Here is a 22,821-nt window from a genome sequence, read left to right as displayed (position 1 = left end):
AGGAAGAGAAAGTTTGCATTGGTGACAGCCCACAAGCTACTTGCTGAAATTGGTGCACGCAGCATGACCGGACTCCTGGAGAGGAAGCAGCTGCTTCCAGAAGAATCCCAACAAAAACAAGCTGTTGCATATTAGACATTTAGAGCCAAACCAACTAATGGCCTTTTACAACCGGAGGAAAGCTCTAGAGGTCAATGCAGCTTCCACGGATCCTGCTTTGGCAACAAATTGCATTTAAGAATGTATATATATAAAAAAGTATTAAAAAAATGTTCTCTGAAAAGGATTAACTGGAAGAGTAGAATAGAAGAAATTATTTCTATCTTCCCAGGTGCTTCACAGATTTCTTTCAAGAGATGCTGGAAGCTCTAAAAACCAACCAGAAACCTCTGTGGTTAAAGACAAAATGGAAAGTAGGTGAATATTAGGACCTCTTAAGTTCACAGCTAGAACTGACTCTGAATTTGAGCATGTTAAAGAGAAAACCTGATACAATGACCTTAATTAGTCCTTTGTTTTCTTAATTACAAAATTTTATCTACCCCTTTCCTAGGAGACAGATTTTAAAAAAAAAAAATCCTTCCTTATATGAATCCGTACTATGTTGTTATATGTATCTCGAACAACAAGCATATGCATACCCAGTCTAAAGACAGTAACTGTAACGAAGAGAAGCCTCACAAGGGGCCTGGCCCACTGCGCTATGTACTTTGAGATACCAGAAGAAAAAGCACCAGAGTCATTAGGTGACTTTCTGACATTCAGATAAAAGGGTCTTACGGAGGTGGTGGTAAGAGACTTGCAGGTACCCAAGAGAATTAGGAGATACCAGCTTGAAATTGTTTTCTGTTCACTCCCACACAGGAGACTGCATGCCACATTATTCTTCCCAGGAGTCTCTTGTGCCCTGGAAACCAGAGTTATATAAAATTCCTCATTATGCCTGCTTAATTAGGCAGAGGAGTTGGTAGACTTATCAAAACACAAGCACAGTCTGACATTTTCATTGCAAACCCCTTCAAATGATCAACTCTTTCTGAAGCGCTGCTCACACAGCAACTGCTGCAAGATACAGAAACGCTGTTATCTGCTCCAGAGAACATCAGTCTTCCCATTTCTCGCTTGACTGTGGCTCTGCTACAGTTCTCCATCAGTCCTTCTGAGTAGTTTTGGTGTCAAACAGCTCTAAATAAGTGTTTGAGGCTAAAGGAGTGTTCCCCAGGTCTCGGCCAGCCAGGGAATACAGCTCCCTCCCTCCCTCGTGAGGAGCCTGTGCACAAGCCTCAGCCCAGGCTCTCCTGAGGCTGAAAAACAGAAAACTGTGTGCTACAGCAACCGAGCAGAACTCTGCTACCGTAATGAGTTACATATGCAAGCCCCCAAGCCCTTACTAAGGGAGCATTAATTACACATGGTGAAAAAATCATCCAGCAGACAAGGTGAGAAACTGGTATTTGCTGACATTCAGCTCTTGTGGGTTTGTCTCAGTGTAGGACTGTAGGGGAAAACATCCTATTTCCTTATGCCAGGCTGAGATGCCTCCAGCAAGGCTGCTACCTCTCCTCCTTAGACAGGGGAAACAGCCAGTGGCTCTTGCTTGGCAGACTGCCTCCACAAGCTAGGACATGGGCCTGCTCTGTTTACATGGGTCTCATCAATTCCTGGCCTTCACTAAATCATAGTGCTTCACTTTGCAACGTGCCTGACAATCCCCTCCTCCTGTCAGTCAATTGATGTTACGTGCAACCCCGCAGTCTGCACAGTGGGGAAGCTATTCTTGCCCTGCTACTGGTGATGGGATTACCAGAGCTAGTGGTGTGACAGCTCTGAATACCTTCAATTTAATTGGACTGAAGTTAAAACAAGGCGTTGTCCTATTTATAACTCCACGTGCTGCAGAGCTTAAAGTTCTGAATATGTAACTATCAGCTATTGGAGAAAAAACAGGAAGGTAGGAGAGGTCTGGAACCAGCAGACTTCTCCCAGATGAAACTACGTCCTCACTACATCAAACACATAGTAAAATATTTCAGTGCTGGTTGTTCTACTACTTGACATCACGAGATTCCAAAAATTTCACTGAGGTGCAGCTATTTCACTTCTCAGAATCACTGCCCCAGGCTCCCTTCAGATTCAGAATTTCTGCATCATTCAGAACATGTTTACAAAGGTGTTTGGTGTTTTATTCCCCCACGACAGCAGAAGACAGAAAACTATTAATAGACTGCATGCTAGAAATTCGTCTGTGGCAAAGCTGAGCCTGAGCCAAAGAAAATAATACATCTGCTGTGCTGTAAATATGGCAAATGAAACAAAAAATCATCAACTTCATTTCTTCTGCCCATGCACACTGGGCTCTTAAATTAACAAACACTGTCAAAACGCAGCTACAGAAAACACTTTGCTTTACGCCGCCTTGGTAACATGAACGATCTTAACTTTTCTGGTAGTGTAGAAGGATAACTGGACGTCAGCCACACCGTCACTACTGAGACGTGCGCTTCAGTGTTTTTAGACCTGCTTGGGAACATCACCACAGATGAACGATTTAACCTTTTGTGCTCCTTCGGGGCTACTCGCCGCCACCCTGGCTGCTAGCGCTTCAAGCACGCACTGCTCCGCTCACTACAGCGTGCATCTCAAACTTCAGCAAAATGAAACAGCCCCTTTTGGCAAGGAGTCACTGCACGCTCCAGCCAGCAGGAAAGGAACTGCTTAGAAAAGGAGTAAGTTCCACTCATTTCAGGAGAGATTTGAATAGTTTATTTTGCCCAATCAGAGCCCTTCAGCATAATGACACATTCATATACACATATATGAACATTTTTTCGGAAACATTAATGTATAATACATTTTAAATTTAAAATACCAGCTGCACAGGTATTTTTATTTACAAAAATATTCCATACTTAATTTTTTAACTTTGTTATGATGACATAGTTCAGTTCAAGTACATGTAAGTAAAATAACTCTATGCAACCTAACATAGTTGTGTTTGTAACAGTACAGTTTGCAGTTCATATGAAACTATATTTGTAGACAGATGGATTTGCAACCCTACCTAAAATGCATATTCCAGTAATCACCCTCAGAAGAGCTAGTGGGGCTCAGCAAGACTTAACTGAAGAATGAGTTGCAATGGACAAAAGAAAGAGCCACACAGGTACACACTAAGATATACATAAACGAGAACTGCTACACACCAAGCATGCTCACCCACAAGTGGGCAATGTCAGAAAAATTTACGGATGGTTTTTTATTTTTCCCCCATGGTGCTGGTACAATGAAACAGTAGCTCAACTAGAAAGCAGCATGTTTTCCTAGTTCTAACCACTACAGACAGCAGAGCTCAGGTCTAAAATAACACAGTACTGCTTATTTACAAATCTGTTTTAAAAGGGAATATTTAAAACATGTTCCCACCCCTCTCCCTTTGCATCGCCTATTACTGAATGGTAGTGGTAATCCACATACAACTCCTTACATGTTTTCAACTGAAACAGTTTAACTTCTAGCTATTATTTGCCTGGTAATATGTAACTCAGGTACTAACAAAAACAAATACAAGTGTCAAAAACCTACAGCTGTATGACAAACATTTCTAGGCGCTTTACATGAAAAACTGAAAGGAATTCTGATTGACACCTTTCATTTGATTGTTCTATGTTTCTGTCTCGTTTCTCTTTTTTTTTTTTCTTCTTCTTTTTAAATTAATGCCCACGCCCTTAAGCCTGAACTTTATAAAATGTAAAAGAACCCAGAAACACAGTACACGCACATGGCTGAAACAGTAATAAAGTAGATGATATCCAGCACATCTTTGTAACATGCATAAGAAGGAGAAATTGGCCCGGCTTAATTTAGCTTTTGAATGAAAACTGAAATAAATTGGTTTAGCTGATTCGCCTACACTAAACATCTTTTTTTCCGTTTTGCTTCCTTCCTCCCCTCAAACATAATTCATTTCTGTCTACGATGTATTTGAAGATTTTGTGGTAATAGCAAGGCTATCAACAACCACCCGAAAGGATTCACATAAATTATACAGGAAATTGGCTAGAACAGAGAGGAGGTTCAACCAACAAGTCACCTGCAACTCGGAGAGAGAGGCAGGCTGCTGCACACCCTCTCCCCGCACCGAACTTCAGCTGCCATCAGTGCCCACCCGGGTACGTTAAACCAAGACGAGAAAGAAGAGGGCACTTCGGCCACAGGCTGTAAGATTTCCAACACACGTTTGGTATACAACCACCCCCCTGATTTACATGTAAAGAGCTGATGTACAATCAAGATTCAGACGTTACTCAAAGAAAATATTTATTGGACAAGCCTCACTTCAATTTTGGGGAATTCTAAAAGTTCGAGGAACAGGGCTGAAGTGTCTTTCATGTGTATACCTAAAAAAAATAAAATCACAGAAAACCAGTCAGCCACAGACCACAGCTGCTGAGAAAACTTTTATATTAGGTTAGTTTTCTGAATGCACTATCTTCCCTCTCCCTACTTAGGGAATTGTATAAGAGTGTTCAAAATGGGAGGTAAAAATAAGTATGATTTTCTGCAAAGCAAAATGGGCTATTTGTTTTCATTGCTTAGTAAATGTATCATCTCGATATGAGATATGAATGTATTCATAAGCTTAAAACAACTTCTTCTATGGATAATATACATACTTTAAGTACTTTGACTTAAAAATTGAACGTAAGTCTTTTTAAAATAAAGGTAGAGTGTACATATAAAAATTACTTAAAACTAAAAGTATATTCTTAAGCAGTATGTATAAATATAACAGATTTTATTGTATCTAGTAACAAATCTGAAAGTGTTGCAGTAATTTATAAACTGAATGCCGACACAGGATAAGTGCCTTTCGTTAGATTCTATATTGTATATACTTGTATATACATATTTTGCTAAGAAAACACACATTCTAAGTGATAGTCACATAATTAGCGAATGTGCCCAAAAGTAATCTGTTCTAAAGTCTCTTTGAATGTGTGTGCTTATATACAAATAATGAACCTGAACTGCACAAACGTAGAAAGGAATAAAATACCATGATTGAATTAAAGTGCAGGAAAAATTTCAAGTTTAAAAGTTCAGGTAAGATCAGTGCCATTAATTAAGCAAAAAAAAAAAAAAGGAAAGAGAAAAGGAAAACAAAAAGGAAAACAGGAACTGAACTTGCTTCCAAAAATCCTCCTTTGGATGTAGCTTTCCAATATCACCTGCCATGCAAGAACCACCTCAGGCAAAAAACTTTGCATAAAGACAGACAAGGAACACAGCTATATATTACTACATTTTATAACTGACTGTTTGCTGAAGAACAAACCGCTGGAGATGCCTGTGGTGTAACACTTTCAGACTTATTTGGAATACACGCATATTTACATATATCAACATTCAAAAGTTACAATTTGGCAGGACTAAGGTGAAGAAAAGCTTCTTCAGTTTACAGTTCCTAATGAGACACACTACATATAAACAGATAGGTAGCGGCAGTTTCTTACACTTCCATCAAAAAAAGTAATAGCTCAATTATTTTATAGTTTTCCAGACACTCTAAAAAATTTTCACACAACTAAAATGCTAGCAAAAAACTGGGGTGCTTCCCCCTAAGGATTTCAATACACTTTGCTGTACAAAAGGTGCACCACCAATAGCAGAATAAGATGCGATGATGTGTGTACGATCAACTTCCTTCCACAGAGAAGGAGAGGAACGTTTTAGACTGAAATTGTACATAGCCCCTTTTATTGACCAAGAACCATTTTTGTATCATCTCATGAGCATTTCATTAGTTTTCAAATCTAGAAGCATGCTCTGAACATAGGCAATAGAAAAAAGATTCAATTATGCTAGATTCTGTAATACCAAGTAAGCCACTACTCCTCTTGTCATGTCAGACGGTCTCTCATTGCCTCCTATTTTTTTTGCTTGCTCGTGGTCATCAAATGCTTCTTGATGGGAAAGTTAAGTACACTTTCCTTTCAAGTCAAGGTCATCTTCCAGTGAACTGATACCATGATTTGACGAAGCGTACTTTTGCCATCCTGTCCCCCACAGCCTGACCAGACTAGTTTTCCAGGATTCTGTTGCTCTGAAATATAGTTCATCTTCACCGGGTCAAATAATAATAGTCAGTCATCTCAATTTATAAATGTGAGATAAGGAAGGGGACAAGTGTCAGCTAGGGTGTTTTATTTTTGGAAATGGTACGGAGAGTAGTTCATCTAGTTTTCTTTTACCTGGATTTTTAATAAAATGCTGTTAATTTAAATACGCATTAATTAGACACTGAAAAAGAAATTAACTAACATGCAGAGGCAAAAATTGTGCGGCAAGCTGAGTTAGGTAACTACAGTTCACGTTGCCTCAGTAGGTATGGGACAGCGCCATCAAAGAAATCGATGCTGCTTGTTCAAGTTGCCACCCTGTTATCTGTTCAGTTCTTCGAGCAGTGGACATGGCATGGCATGCCCTCGTACTGGCAACACAATCCACTTGTCTTTTTTCATCAGATGTTACTCTACATAAAATCAGAAAATTTATCAATTTGTGCTACAAAGCCCAAACCTATTTGCCTTTCATTTGAAAAATCAATTCAGAACTGTCAGGAACTTCAGTACTTTGCACCCTTTAAGTGTTTTGTAAGGTTGCCTTACCCACAGATATGCAACATCACTTTACAATACAAGCATAACCAAGGTTTTGCTTTGGGAACATTTGGAAAGTGCGAAAAACACCACACAGAATGTAATGCTTGGAGAAGCAAACCCAAGTGATTAACTTCAGACAATGTAGACCTATCAGCTTCTAAGTACTCCCTTTTATAAAGCAAAACCAGTCAGTAAGTATTCCTGTTTTGAGGAAAAAAGCCTAAATAAATTTTTGAAATACTAAGTATTTTAAGGAATCCTTTCTTTTTAAAAGAGCTCTGGTCGCTCCCACTGCTACAGGTTTAGTGCACCAGCCATTAACAAGCTCGCTCAGCTATAGTATTTACCTCACCCAAACTGAACATTATTTCACCAGTTCCTGAAGTTATAGTGGACACTTACCACTGCCCACATTGAGAACACTGCTTTAGAGACTAAATCCCAACTTTAGGCCAACTGCCTTTAGTGCTGGGTGGGGCTGAGACAGGTCCTTGTAAAATAGCTCTACTAGCAGGGTTTAGAAATTTGCTAAACAGTATACTGACCATTATTAAATATTAGATGCTTGCCATTATTCATGCATCAGCACCTCCACAGAGTGTAAAACTGTTTGAAAACCTGAGTCCAAGATTATCTGATTTCATAGTAAAGGGCTAAAGGGGCACCTAGAACTTAAGTTTTGAGCAAAACTATCTCAGCTATTTTAATTAATGGCTGTAAAGATACATTCTGTTCAACATTTATAAAAATTCACAGCATCAATGGAACCCGCAGCCACTTCTAAATGTTATACAAACTGAACCAATAACTACTTTTGGCAAAAAATAGTATTTAACTGAAGTTATTCTTACCACAATAAAGATGTTACCACATTTCACGACCATAACACAAATGAAAACTCCCAGCATGACACATTCCAGTCATATTATTCACTTGACTTTTTTAATGCAAAAATTGTGTATTCTCTTGTTTTGCACTTCACAGAATATGATGTGAATACAGGAATACTAGATCAGGGGTCCAAGAAAAGGCTATGCACAGGTCACCTACGTATAAAATCTTCAACATGAAATCTTCCAAGCTTCTAGCTTTTCCGATGAAAGAAGTGACAGCAAACTTCAACTCTTCTTCAACGATAAGGGTAAATTATAGTGAAGTCCTAGAGAGGGTAAGTCAGCTACTGTCCAGCAAGACAAACAACTTTATTCCAGCTCTTGGACCCCTGATTTATTGCCTCTCCTCACAGGAGGGTATAACACTGGCAGCAATTACAATAGCACAAAAACTTTTGGCATATGAAATATTAACACAGGATTGACCCTGCATTGCCCCTGCCCATCTCACACTACATCTTCCCTTCACTCTTTTCCACATGTTCTAGTTACCTTCTCTGTTTGAACTCTCAGCTAACCAACAGCTAAGAAACACTCAAGTTTGGTTTTTTGTGTTTCTTTTAAATATAAAGCTCCTCAGTTAAAGCCAGGACTGAGGTAAAACAGTGTATGATTTGTGCTAGGAAACAACGGTATCCAGTGGTGAATACTTCTTTAAATTTCAATGGTCCTGCCAAAATTAATGAAAAACCAAGATTTTCTCATCAGAACAAAATCAAACAGATGTAATTGATGAGTGTCATCAGAATTGGTACCACTTCTTGTCTTTGTACTTCAACATCATCTAAAAAACAAAAAAAAGTCTAATTACTGTTTCTATAATGTACCAAAAAGTACAATGATACAAATTATATGCTTACAAAGCAGCATAAGAAAGAGGGACTTCAAGGCTTCACAAAACTGCAACAACATTGCTGAACAGCGAGGGTTTAGCAGGATGACTGTTCTAATGGTAGTATCACTGCTGATGATCTAAACTCAGATAGAAAAATACATTTTTGGGAAAATGGGAAGGCTGAACAGGAGTTTAGGATATGAAAGAGATCTGTGTGAGCACGGAAGAGAACAGCCATCCTACGTAGTTACTGAGGAAAAAAGTTAGCTTGGATTCATGGAGTTTGCCTGCAACAACTGGGTCTTTCGTCAGAACCACAGGAATCTCAGAGCATTACTCTTCTTATCCAGTTCAGTGACAAATTCTTGAAGTAATGGGAACAGACCCATGTGTTTTGGAAGTCTACATGCCACTCAGGCAGAGGGCACACTCTAGACCAACATGCCCTAAAATAAAGCTGCTTACATTAATACTTAATTATTGAGAATAGTGATTGACAGATAAAAGGGAAATGTCCTTTATAAATGATATTGCATTCCCTTTAGATACCTCTAACATGCCTTTGAGAAGTCAGTTACTTGCAAAACTTGCATTTATTTGCTGGAGAATCAGTTTAATGCTCTCAGGTTAACATGCAACGGACTCACCTCATGAGCGTGTTTAGAGAAAGAATCAGCGCTGTAAAGCATAGCTGCAGTTTTTTCTTCCAGTTCTCCTAGTTTCTGTCCTCTTTCATCTAGTGCCAACCGGGCTCGTGCTAGTTCACCAACTACACCGGAGGCTGCTCCTTTGACACCTTCAATACCCCCAGGCCCTGGAATATGCTGGGCAAGACTTCTTGATGCTTTCCCAGACGCTGATTCTCCAACTGGAGGCATTTGCAAAGCAGCAAACACAGATTAGTAAAGTTTTCTATCATTATTATGCAAATACCAATATAACTAGTTTGTAAAGAGGTGTCATTTCTTTGCGTGGACACTGAACATCTAATCTTAGGCATGCCTATGAGCAATACTCACTACTCAATGTTACTAGATGTTACTATTTAATAAAATTGAGATTTTTTTTTCAAACGTATTTCAGAATTTCCATGCAGGTTATAAAACTATAACCTTTTCACAGCTTGAGTGTGAAATTAAAACTCTCTCAGCAGTGCTGGCATCACAGGTGTCAACTGAATTGTGCTGGTGAAGTGGTTTTTAACAACATAGCTTGCTTCATAGGGAAAGTGGTGGGAGTTCAGCACACAAAGCTGGAGAATTTTGAAAACAGAAGCTGTGGTCGGTTCTGGAAGTGCTTTGCTGGGTCTGTATGATGAAAGTTCAGTTTTAGATGCAGACACGTGAAGGTTAGGTGCCTGTGCTCTCATTATCATGAAAATCTTGTAAAAAATAACATAAATCCTGAAAATGCAGTACAGCTGTAAGAACAAATCAGCTCATCCTAAAGTAGACACCCAAATGGTCAGCTGAACAGCTCTCTAGACTCCAGTGACCACATAGACTACATCTCCTTTGCTCATCATCAGCCACCTAGTTTAGTCTAGACACCTAATGGACATGTCAATGTTACAATGAATTGTATACTTTACAAAAACTTGAGTGAAGGCCAAAACATTTTTGGATGCTGAAGTCAAACCAGATAATCTAACTTTTTTTTAAAAAAAGTTAAATTATGGTTTAAATATTTTTTTACCTCTAGAAAAAATATTAACTTATTTAACAAGTTTTGTTGCAGTATTTCAAGATTTTCTGATTTAATTTCACACTTCTAGGAATAATGATTTAGATTTCAACTAACACTAAAAACTTTTAGTCTTGGAAATTTACAGAAAGAAGAGAAATCATTTCACTTAGAGATTCTGCTGTGACCCTCGTGTTAAATATGACAATTCGAGACACCTGAAAATGTCTTTCAAATAGTCACTGAACTCACTTTCATGCTACAATTTGTCAGGCTTTTTTCCCCATTCAATACTATTTTCTTCTTGAAGATCTGAGCCAAAACAACTCTATCGAAAGCCACAAACAAAGCCTGAGATTGAGTTATTAAAAAATTTCCTTAAAAATAGGTCAAAAGAGTCAGGGCAAAATGGTGGAAATTTGAAATGATGTAAACAGATAGCTTCTAAAATTACAAGAGTGCTCTTCTGCTGCCACGAAGAGGCAGTTTTCCTTTGTCCCAGTCACACTAATTAACATATAATTTGTGCACGCAATTTTCTCTAATAGAATAGTTGACCAACCTCCCAAAGCATTATACACAAATAAATACAAATGGAACTTTTAACACAGAAAGTGACTTCTAAATATTTTATATTCATTCAAAGTGTACAGGCACAAGTAGTAAAGACTGATTTACTTTTTACTGCATAGATCAAAAGAACCAATAAAAAAAAGAAAGGACTGCCAGGGAGCTTTGTCTGTTTTAACAGCAACGTTTCATGTTAAAAAGGAAACAGTTATTCTTACAAATAAACTTGCATAATATGGTGTTTCATCTAGCAAATATCTGAATAAGTGGAAATATATTAAAATGTTGCATGCAATCACAGGAAAAAAAAGCTGTGATCAAAAACCAGTGAGAAAATGATAAAGCGATAAAACCTGCCAAATCAGACTTTTACCGTCCTGTGTTTATAGGACTGAATTGAACTATCACACATTTCTACCCTTGATCTCATTCCTAAGGCATCTCTGCACAAGTCAAATGAGGAAAAAGAACCTAGCAAATGAACTGAGGATGAAGTTTTCATTTTCTCACTGTCCAAAATAGCGTTCTTCAGAACCAGCAATTCTCTGTTTAATAACATGAAGCAAATCATGGTCAGTACCATACAATTCCTAAAGATGAACAAACATAAGATCAGCTGTCCCATTTCTTGTATTATAATCTACTCCTGAATGAGGTAAAGCAGCGTGTGAGAAAACAGTACCAAGCTTTTCTGATCTTTTTGGTAGATGTACAACACAAAAGCTATGAAGAAGTAGTTGTCATTCTCTTTTTTTACTCTCCTCTTTGCAGATATAATATTCTATTAACACAGGTAATAGACTTCTCAAGGATCACTGTTTCCTTGGGTAGAAATACCAGGAAAATAATGAATACTAAAAACTTACAGAGTTCTTCTCTGTCAAGTGACTGTGCTCCACCTCCAAACAGGCCTTTAAAGAACCCCCTGTTCGGTGCTTCTGGTGTTTCTACAGGAGTGAAGAGCTCACCCAACATTTCCTTTGCAGTGAAGAAGAGACACAACAAGGCATACGTTACTTCACACACAAATTAATGGAATACTCTTTCACTTTAATGATTTATTTTGTGGATTTGAGTTTCAAAATGAATATGTTTTAATAGGCATCTGCCTTTGCAAGGTGAATTAGGAAATGAAAAATAAAAACATTAAGGAATATGTCCAAACCATCTGTTCTGATAGCTGGAAGTTTATAGCTCATGAAATTCAGTAGCAAAGAAGTGGGTTTGAGTAAAGCTGTATTTGCCCCTCAATAACTTCGGCAACACTCCTGATTTTGTTCCGTTAAAACTGTATCTACAAATACTCATATCAGTGCATGGTATGGAAGTCGAGCTTACAGCCTGCATCTCTGCTGTTTCAGTATTCTACACAGCTTCCAAGCTGACGCATGGCTGAGAATCTTTTCAGGCTGTTAATGTGTTAATGTTAATCTGAAACATAATGGCTTCCTGCAAGTATCCTGGGTTAGCATTCCCTGCTTGTGTCAGCACGTGCCTCCACCAGCATCAATCTAACAAGGGAGTTTTGTTAACTGCACCTGTTAAACAAGGAAATTTCCTACCGATCAAAAAGGAAATTATGAAAGAAACTGTTTCAAATACAAGAGGATGGATGAACCAGTAAGATTTAAGAGTCAGGGAAGTGATTAATCCTGAATCAGACTCTACAGTGAGAAAAATCAAAGCACGGAAGCCTAAGTGCTCAGCTTTATGACAAACTTAATTACTGTAAGCATCATGAATCCAGAAGTGAACCAGCTCACAGTACATCTATGTCAGAAATTTCATTGGTTTTTTTTTTTAATTACCTGAAGATTTTCACATGTTTCTTGACTGTAGGTGAGCCTCTGTATTTCCGTCGGTGAGACAAGATAGAGTGCTTGTCCATTATTGGTGAAGCAGAATGTTCTGGCTATCCGCATATTAGTGAGTGGCAGGTAATAGACATCCAACAGTGGCCTTAAACTTGGCAAACTTAAGAAAGAAAATTTAAAAAGTAAATATAGCACAATTGTCTGTTATTGATCAAATGACTCATTTTTGAACTGCAATATGTTATTTTTCTCTTCGCCATCTGCATAAGTACCACATAAACAGGGTATCATTTAATGCAATTACAAAATCTCAAAACATGAGGTTTTTTTTCAAAGTAGCACCTCAAAAGTGAAATTTAAACATCAGGTGCACTTAAAGCATCATTTAAACAATACTCTGAGTATGTAAATCAGATTCACGTAAAGCATTATTCAGTAATTACTAACAAAATATTTTGATAAGCATCTGCCAAAAGTTCTCAATTAAACATCCTGCCTCTTCTCTCAGGTAAAGAATTTCTCCTTGACTGAAAAGACAAGCCTGAAAGATCTCTCCTCAAGAACACTTGGAAATAAAAGTGGGTGTGCTTTCAACGTAGAATTCAAAGCAGAATTCAGTAGCCTCAATCTTGTGAGTTATGTCCACCTTCTTTGACTGCGCATTTAAGAGGAACTCCTCAGAGTAAGGTTCGCTTACCTTGTATTTTCTGATTCTGCACGTGTAACTGCAGTACTTACTGCATCAAGCTACTGAAGAACAGATACAACACACTCCGGCTGTAACAATATTCTTGCTACCAAACATTTCTCTCCCTCAAAGTAATAGTAAATGCAAGTAAGGACTGACCGAACACCTGATGCCTTGATAAAGAAAACCCAAAATAAACAGCTGTCTCAAAAACATCCTGCGAAATTTTTGTAAAAACATTATTTACACAAGATGTTACCCACAAATGTACCAACCAAACATTGAGCAGCTTCTGCTGCAGATACCATCTGCATAAGATTATTATTTTTGGAACTAAAGAAAGCAGTAAAGGGGCAAGGTGAAGCCAAAAGCAATGAAAAGAAAGATGTAGTAAGTGCAACAGTAAGTGGTGGTGGTGTTTTTTTCTGTATGATACTGATATCTCTAAATTTTAAGCTTGCATTCTACAGATTGTGAATTGTCTCTTAGCAGGAGATTTCGTATACGGCAAACAAAAAGGAGAAGAAAGGGTAACATGACTTTGGAGGCAAGTTCTATAGGTAAGAAATAAAAAGCAATATTTTCTTGTAAGCATATCACCCAGAAATGATATTTCTGCCATGCATGTATCTAAAATAAGAATATTCCTAAGAGTTAGTAACAGGGAAGTGCTTTGCTTCAGACAACAGAAGCATAAAACATCCTTACAGCTTCAAGATAAACACAAAAACATTAGATCAGATAGGACAAGCTTGACATCCACGATAGCATTTCCAGAGTATGAAACGGATCTGTGACAGAATCTTAAGTCCTATCTAAACTTCTATCAGTAGATAAGTATTGGGCATCTTGGGTATGGTACAATTCTGACAACTTTACACAAACAGCACATTAAGTGCACTTCCCGGCAGCACTTCATGCTTATGAAATGGAGTTAATATTTGGGAGTTCAACTACCCTACACAATGTAACAATTCAATATTTATAATTTAGCATCTACCTCCATGCAAAGTTCTTTAGAAAACAAAATGAATCCTGAGGAAAACAGAATTTGTTTGAATATATGGTATCTGAACATTATTAAGTTCAGTTTTAATCAGGGGAAGAAAGAGGGCTTGCCCTGCAAGATGAGCAGCATTTTCCAGAGATACTTAGAATATATGTTGGGATATAGATCAATGCAGTTAACAGACTTAACAATCAAAACTTTTTTTAATTTAGTATGCATTAGATCAGATTTAGTTTTATTCCTAACAACTTCCTGAATAAGTTTTTTTTTAGTGAATTTCCCAAGCTCAGAGCTTGTTTTAGGAACCTTAAAAATAACCTTTTAGGAATTTTACTGGCACAATTCCATAATGCCATGTTCCACATTCATCGTAGCATTAGCCAGGACTAAAAGGTAGGTGGAAGAGTATAGATATATACATGTTGCTGTTCAGAATAAAATAGCATTTGCAAATATTCAAAACAAAGGACATTAAAATTACATAGGTGACACGTGAGTACATTGAAACATTACTTTTACACATGTTTAAACTCATAACTTAAAACCCTTACTTTAGATGACACATATTCTACAACTGCTCGCAATTAATCTTGCTTTTATAGCCTGAGTCTAAGGCCTTTAAGACACGAGCAAGCTACACAACAAAGAAGTAATCTTGAGGCATGAGTGTGATATGAACATCTGCACAAAGACATGCAGGGCTGTGGTCATGTACCAGCTGAAGGTCTGACTCCAGGCAGTTTTCTCCAGCATGGAGAAAAGTCACATTTGAGAATCTTCATCAATTCAAGGACCTACATCACATGTTTGGAACTATTTGTTGAATCAGGGTAGCCTGAGCTTAACTGGTAAACTTTTTCATGTGTTAAAGGCATAACTAATAGGAATGCATAATCAAAATTATCCAGGCCCCAGTGTTAGAAGTTCATCAACACTGAGTGAACATAGTTTTTTTTTAAATTCATGTTCTTATGGAAACTTTTTATCTAGTGGAAGACTAGACTATTTGTTCTTTTTATATTTAAGTTACTTTCAAACAGGTCTTACCTAAAAGTCATAATATGTCCATTGGCACAGAAACATGCAAGGCAGATACTGTTACTCAATGACACTACATCTCCACGAAGAACAAAAGAAGTCTCTGTTATGTTTTGCTTATAAATACAGTTCTGGGATGGCAGTGAGATAACTTTTGCTTGCTTTTCTGAACATATCACTGCATATTGGTTTTCACTGATTTCCTGAGAGGAAGAGGGAGACACTGAGACAGGTCGTCGCTTTTTTGATTTATCTTTTTCATCTTTATCTTCAGAAACATTGTGTTCTCTCCAGGGTTCATGTGCTGGTGGGACCAAAGATCCTGTGGTATCCAGAAAAGCCATTCTCAAGATTGCCCCTTTTAGCCTCAGGATGGTGCCTAGGAAAAGAGAAGTTGAGCGCATTTCTAAAACAGTTCTCCTAAACTGTCTTTCAAGCTACAAAATACCTTTTTAAGAAGCTCGCAAAATGAAAACAAGAACTTAGGCTAGCCTCTGTAACAAAACAGATATACAAAAAACCTTTGGATGTTTTTCTAAAAGCCAATGAAGCACACACAAGAGCACATACATACTCAAGAAAATGTTAAACCAGTTTTCAAGGGTTAAGTGTGTGCATGGTCTTCCACTAACAGAAATGTGTGTATTTATTAAGAGAGCCAAGCTGGAATGCACATTTGTATTGAAGTTCAGTGTCACAAATGCAACTAATTTCATTCCCTCCTGAGGACTACAGAGTGTGCTTAATATCAACAATAAGTGTTATTAGTCAAAGGTGGGCACCTCCTTTTTCTTCAATACAGACAGGTTCAGAAACAAGCGACATGTGAGGTTTTTGTCCGCTGCAGTTCACGTTTTAATCCACTTCTCCCTAGCATCAACTGAAAGATGAAAAGTCTTCCTTCCCCATTGTTTAAATCGCTATCTCTGTAGGCCAGATCTTAAGCTAATTAATTTCTTTATTTCTATTTATTCACATGCAAGTAAAAACATGAACATTTGCTAAGTACGCAAAAAATCATACACATGGCAGTATCTTTTAAGGTTCATGCTGCAGATCCAGTGATTAAACGTACTGTCTAGTCTGCAGCCTCGCCTTCATGATCAAATGTTACTAAATCTGAACACTGCTGCCAATACCACACTTGGTAAGCACAAATCTGATACTGTCTAGAGGTCACACTACTCCTAATTGTTATTTCAATCAAATAGCATTGTAACTTGCATGTCCTAATACCATCTCTCTGTGCAAAGTAGAGCAGTGCAGCGTGTTCTGCATGAGACATTGGTAGCAGGAAAGCTAAATCTATGCCTAACAGCACATTCAGCAAACTGTACATAGTTACAACAAAATCAGTTGCTGTGTATCAGAAAAGCAACATACAAGACCTCTCACAGCAATCTGAAGGAATATTTTATCACTAATATTTAAAGCTAATTGTTCAATATAGCACCTTTAATTTGTATTCCCTTTTCATGATACAGGAAAACGGGAAGTTTCTGACCTCATGACTATCAAAAATATAAATCGAGCGTTTGAAATACTCATCTCTGCTACTTCTGTTTAACAATTGCCATGTACTACATTAAAGTTAGAAAACATGCATTTCTAAGTAAGCATACATTAAACTGGTATTTTTATGTTATATGAGATCCTATTTTCAACTTTGCAACTTAAACTCTGGTAATGAAGTAACCAATCCAGACTGTTAACCTTAGTAGCTAAATCAATGAAGTACATATTAACTTTCAACTAATCCATAATTGAGAAAAACATTTTCTTTAAAAAAATATGAAGAACAACAATACTTTATCAAAGTATACTTTGGCACATCTGCTTTGTACATACCACTAGGAGAAACAATTACTGGCTGAAGAAGTCTTTGCTCCCCCCCTGGGGGTAAGTTCAGTACAATGACAAGCACTGTACCCAGCGTGGTCCCAACCCACAGGCATGGGGAAAGTGATGTATCAGCCTTTCTTGTGAAAGTCTCACAAAAATGAAGAGCTGAAATTGCCTCGCGTGACTCCTTATCAATGCTAGTTACACTAGAACTCCGGGATCGACTGAAAGAGTTGTCTTTGACATCTGAAAATAAATCAGCATTAATTAAAAGGAATGGCAAAATGCAGGCATTAAGAGAATTAAGATTTTCTGTTTTGTTCTTTAGCATGAGTTATATGCTAACTACCATTCTACTGAATATTATTCCTGTATTCTTCCTTTTGGCCCAGTTTTCAACACTATCTTGAACAAAGCGCCAATTGTTTGGTTGGTTTTTTTTGCAGAAGTTGCCATTAGGTAATTTTAATGAACAATTGTTATGAATATTTCTGTCTTTGTGCGACAGAGACTAACAGTCATCACCAAACAGAACTCCTCCTTTAAAAAATGTAATTACAAACCTCTCTGCCAATTAGATCATTCATCAGATTAAAAAAATATTGGCTTCCATAGAACACAGTTTAATAACGTTAATAAGATACAACTATTTTAGTATAAGAACTGCAGTGACATCCAGACAGTATAACATGTAACCTGTAATGGCTCACGATAACATTGACCTGCTTTAGGAAACTATACGGAGGAGGTCTAGCAGGTATTTACACAAAGCCGAACTTCTAGTAAGAAACACCATCACTTGCTACCAAATGCCACCTGGCACTGGTACGCAAAGCTGAAAATTTCTGTTCTGAATACTGTATTAAATGGTAGTAAACTTTTCAGAATGTCTTGCTCATTGCTTAGCAAATAAGGTTCTTGTAACAGAGACTGAATTCTAATATTAACAAAAGCCTCAAACCAGTAAAACTGCTCCATTCTAGCTGTGTGCTGCTGTACATGTGGTGATACTTAAAACATCAGCATGTCTGAATTTATCTGTGCGTTCACAAATTAATGCTTCACTTTATCATTCCAAGATTTTAGAACAAGACAACCCTTACTAGTAAAAGCTTGATGCAATTTATATAATGACCTAAAAAAATAAGTTATTATTTTGGATCTTTGGGTAGGGTACAGATGCCATGGGAATCTTTAAGGCAGAATTAAGAACTAAAGAGCAACATTTAACCACATACCTTCTGGAAGTATCACTACACTAATTTCATTAAACTATTGCAAAACTTTTTACAAAGAGTATCTAAAGTCCATTTGAAAAGCATACAAACTAGATTTCAGCTGACTAAATACAGACATCTATTCGACACAAACAGTGAATTTTCTCAGCAGATACTTGTCTTATTCCAACAAGGATACAAAAATTATCGTCTTGCCGAATTTTAGCTAAGTCAAGTGTAAACATGGATTATAAAAAATAACTAGGCCAACCACTCAGATGTTGACATCTTAAGTTTTTACGTTTAAAAATATAAAATCCAAAGTAAAACAATCAAAACAATTATTTGTTCTTACAAGTCTTCTAATGACCACAACCTCTTAAGATGCATGTTTCTTCAGGCCTGAATATTTACTAACTTAATGGCTTTTTTAACTCTAACATGGATTAATCAGTCTGAATATAACCATACATTAACTGCAACAGGCATGAAATTAAATGTGCATTTGAGTTGCGTCTGGTTGAATATCTGAAAAGCATGTGTACAAATTCCAGAAGCATTGGAATGGACAGGAAAAACCCCATGAAAATTAACATGCCAGACAATACAGGCATTGTAGAAAGTGGACATTCATTCATTCAGGGAAGAGAACTAGGGGTAAAGCGTTTAACTGCATTAGTGCATGTTATTTATCCTGAAGTCAAGGAAGAATCTATGGTTTGTTAACGGATTAGTTTCAGACGAAAAGGAAAGAACAACAGTGATGACCCACTACACACCACTTCATCAGAAGGATGGAAGGATGAGGCTCCTGAGCCACTAAACCAAAGGATAGGACCTAGTGGTAATGGTACCTTGATAATCTGGTTTACAATATTAAGAAGCAATGGTATAATGCAGACTAGAGTATGTTCAAAGTAACTTCTATTTTAGAAAGTGGAGGAAAAATACAGAAGCACGTACTTTAGATTCTGGGTTGGCTATTTAGGGAAGAAAAGGGGTAGGTTAAAAGATCTAAAGGTAGAGAAGTAATTTGAAAGAACGAGATCATGGAAGAGTAGGTTTCAAGAAGCCATGGAAACAACAGAGACAAAAGTGATAATGAACTTGGAGAAAGGCCTTTCAGCTGCCTCCTAGAGCCAGTAGATCTGGCCACATAAGTGACAAAAATAACCCCACAAGCAAGCTGACAATCTCTGAAGACCACTATGCAAAAGCTATCCCGCTAGGAGAAAAGACAGAAGTAAAATAAAAAAAAGATGGTAATTGCTTAAGGAATTTATCTGCAGACCTGAAAACCTGTAAGAATTTTACATAGGACAGAATCAGGCATTTAAGTGCAGATATCCACACACATGCAAAGTCAAGCAAAAACCAGTCAAAAGCTACCGTAATTCGGAAGGTACAGACTATTTTATGAGTATACCAGAAGTGAGGTGACAAAAAATTTCCATTATTTCAGTAGAAAGAACAGCAAATATTAAATGATGTAGAAAATGCTGAAACTCTTTCAGGATCAGAAAATACGGGAAGAATTTCAGCATTCCCTTTTCTCAGTCTTCGTTAAAAAAAGAAAACTTCTAAGTACTTATTGCTACCAAAGAACTAAAAGCAGAACAGTAGAATTAGAATGAACTGAATAATATTTAAGTACAAATGTGGTCCAATTTGTAAAGTATGATAAAATTCACTGAAAACTGAAACTATCCCTAAAACCATCAGTAAACATAGTAAGGAAGAACAGACACAGACTGAAAAGGGAAATAAAATTTTTCTGCTCTTTTATGCCAACAAGGCCACAGAGAAACCCTCTAGTTCTGGGCACAAGAGTTTTACAAGGATGAAAAATTCCACATCCAGAGGAGATTAACAGCAGCCATCCTAGATTTAGACAACAAAACCTAAAAAAAGAAGGAACAACTTCGTAAGAAAGTTATCTGCGAAAATGAAGACTAGAGATATTATGGCAGCTTTCAACAGCTTAAAAGATGGCTAACAAAAAGACAGGGAGCACTTTTTATCCCTGTTCACTGTGGAACAGACAAGAAAAAGTTAATACGGACGCAAGGAAGATTAAGTTACAGGAAATTTGTCTAACTGACTATAAAACATTGGAACTTTGTCTAGGATTTTTTCTAAAAACTTATTTATTGGAGCTTCATGAATAGATGAGAAGTTAAATTATCAGACATCTGGATCCTTGCCATAGCAATGGATTAAAGGATCTCTGAGGGTTCCTTCCCACTTCACATTTCTGAGTGGAGCAAGCTGTAACTGTAAATTTTAAGTCAGGGTGGTCCAGCTGAGTTTCAGGATGTCCCAGGGCCACGTACTCTCTCCTTGCTGATAGCAGCAGTTGTCAAATACACAGTTCTGCAGCTGCCAGTCTGATCCTGGTCTGTCTTCTGCTGGGGTTGCGGTAGCAATTCTGCTGCAGGAGGGGGAGCGAGCGAGCTGTGGCAGACAGAAGGCAGCTTTCACATTCAGGCTGCATCTACTGCTGTAGGTCTGCAGCTGTCCCCCATCTTTAGAAAACAAGGCAGGGGAGCTAGATCTGATCTACAAGCAGTAAAGTGCTAAGAAAAAAATAAATCTACTAATTTGTATGCTGTCTTAGTTACGCAATACAATGACCTTTAATACTACAGAACTGAACTCTTATATACTGCTTCTTATATAAAAAGAACTGCTTCTTATATAACTGAACTGCTTCTTATATAAAAAGTTACCATGCTTTTTCAAGAAAAATGAATCCAAACAGCTGCATATTATTGTTATTTAGAGAGAGTGGTCACAATACAATTAACATTTTAAAAATTATGTCCAACTATTTGTTGAGTGGACCTCAACATATCTTGTTGTTCTTAAGATATTTCATTTTTCAATTTAAAATGTATCGGATGGTTCTAAACAGACAGCAATTTTCCTTATATTACCTGCTTATTCATGCTTTTGCTATTGATAGAGTGACAGATGCCTAAAAATTATGACGAAAGTGTGATAAGCCACGTTCAGGATTTGCAGGCTTACCTTATGATGACAGCAATGACATTTTGGGCCTGAGAGCTCCCAAAAAGAGTGGAATTAAAGTTTTAGTTCTACACTTCAGATATATGCAACAAAGTCGTGACAGTTTACATTATTTAGGACTCTTCCTTTAACATACTTGCATTCTTTAAAACAGTTTTAGTAGAAATAAAACCAACTATGTAAACTTACCTAAATCAGGCTTTAACTCTGTTGGCAAACTTAGCTTCCTGGACATCTTTGCTGAAAAGTGAAGTATATCTTTTTTTTAAAAAGAATAAACATGATTCTGCTGGCCTTTATTTGTTTCTTCCCCAATATTTAATACATCGTTTATTACATTAATTGCAGTACATAACAGGATTTCTACTAAAGCAGAGCCTCACTTCCACAAAGGAGGGGTGCAAAGTAAAACACAAGATAAAATCCCCAAATACAGCATTTTATGACTTTTGCTAAGCTTCATTTCTCCTCAGGCTTCAGGCATGGATGAATTTTGTTTTGACTCAACCTCAAGTTTTACCTCCTCAGACGACAGGACAGAATACAGACTCTTGGCTATTGCAAGAATGTGCACTGAAGTTTACATAAAGTTAACATCCCATCCCCTCTCTTCTTCTGCCTTACTTCATTATCAAACCCAAGATATTTAAAACAGAAAAGATGAACTCTTATGCTGAAACATTAATGCACATGTGTAAAAAGCTAGTAACCTGAGATGCACTCTGCAACCTTAGAAGAATGAAGATGTTCCAAAGGATAATTATAAAACCAGCAGCATGCAAACACTTGTAGTACTGTCAAACAAAAGATAGTATAATTTTGATAATATTGCTCAAGTAAAAAAAACAGCACTTGAACTCATCCCTGACTTGGGAAATTCTCTTTATAGGAATGGAAATCTTGCAGTCCATTTAAAATTCAGCACAATACTAACAAATGCTGCTATAATATAAGTCACTAGTAAACTAGCAGCCATACACCCCTCTTCCATCTTCCAACAATTACTGGAGCAGGAATAATTTTGATGTAGCTTAACTAGTAGACCAGGACTAGACTCTGAATTTATTTCCCAGCCACATGCTTGAATTTTGATATATCATTTAATTCTTCACTATCTTGTATAGGTTATACTTCTCTACCTAAAGTAGAGGTTGAGAACAGCTTTGTAATTCTAGGAGTACTTTGTAATTGATACCAGTCATAAGGCAGCTTGAATCTTCCTGTTTCTCTCGGCTAAAAATGGAGTTAATAATTCTAATTATAATTTTAAGAGACATCATTCCGTTTTCTACGTATTCTGAAGAACAGCATGTGATGTAGTTACTTCCACTCCTTCAAAACGTGAAATACTTCCCTACATCATCAATTATGCTCATCAATATTGCAAATGCTAGTTATCTGAATAGTTGAACAGCTTTGTTCCTGTCATACATTATAAAAATTTGAGAATGACTCCAGAAATAATCTTCTCATTTCCCTCATGTGTCAATGTTACAAAGTATGTCCTATTCAAATTAAATTACTTATTCTCAGACTGAAA

At 37.2% G+C, this 22,821-nt stretch overlaps 1 protein-coding gene across 1 annotated transcript in view; it reads right to left on the bottom strand.

The window, feature by feature from the left end:
* Window positions 1–3,666: 3,666 nt before the first annotated feature.
* Window positions 3,667–22,821, bottom strand: part of STXBP5 (syntaxin binding protein 5) — a 109,595-nt gene continuing 90,440 nt past the window's right edge. Inside the window, exons 23-29 of the mRNA XM_064446994.1 lie at window positions 21,471–21,521; window positions 17,041–17,280; window positions 15,202–15,571; window positions 12,452–12,617; window positions 11,510–11,621; window positions 9,038–9,258; window positions 3,667–8,339 (exon numbers count right to left, since the gene is read on the bottom strand). Coding sequence (XP_064303064.1) covers window positions 8,298–8,339; window positions 9,038–9,258; window positions 11,510–11,621; window positions 12,452–12,617; window positions 15,202–15,571; window positions 17,041–17,280; window positions 21,471–21,521 — 1,202 coding nt within the window. The 3' untranslated portion in view covers window positions 3,667–8,297. The remainder of the gene's footprint in view (window positions 8,340–9,037; window positions 9,259–11,509; window positions 11,622–12,451; window positions 12,618–15,201; window positions 15,572–17,040; window positions 17,281–21,470; window positions 21,522–22,821) is intronic.

Source organism: Phalacrocorax carbo, chromosome 3, assembly GCF_963921805.1.
Source record: "Phalacrocorax carbo chromosome 3, bPhaCar2.1, whole genome shotgun sequence".
Taxonomy (NCBI): domain Eukaryota; kingdom Metazoa; phylum Chordata; class Aves; order Suliformes; family Phalacrocoracidae; genus Phalacrocorax; species Phalacrocorax carbo.
Note: the sequence above shows the minus strand (reverse complement) of the source record. Positions and strands in the feature narration are given on the sequence as shown.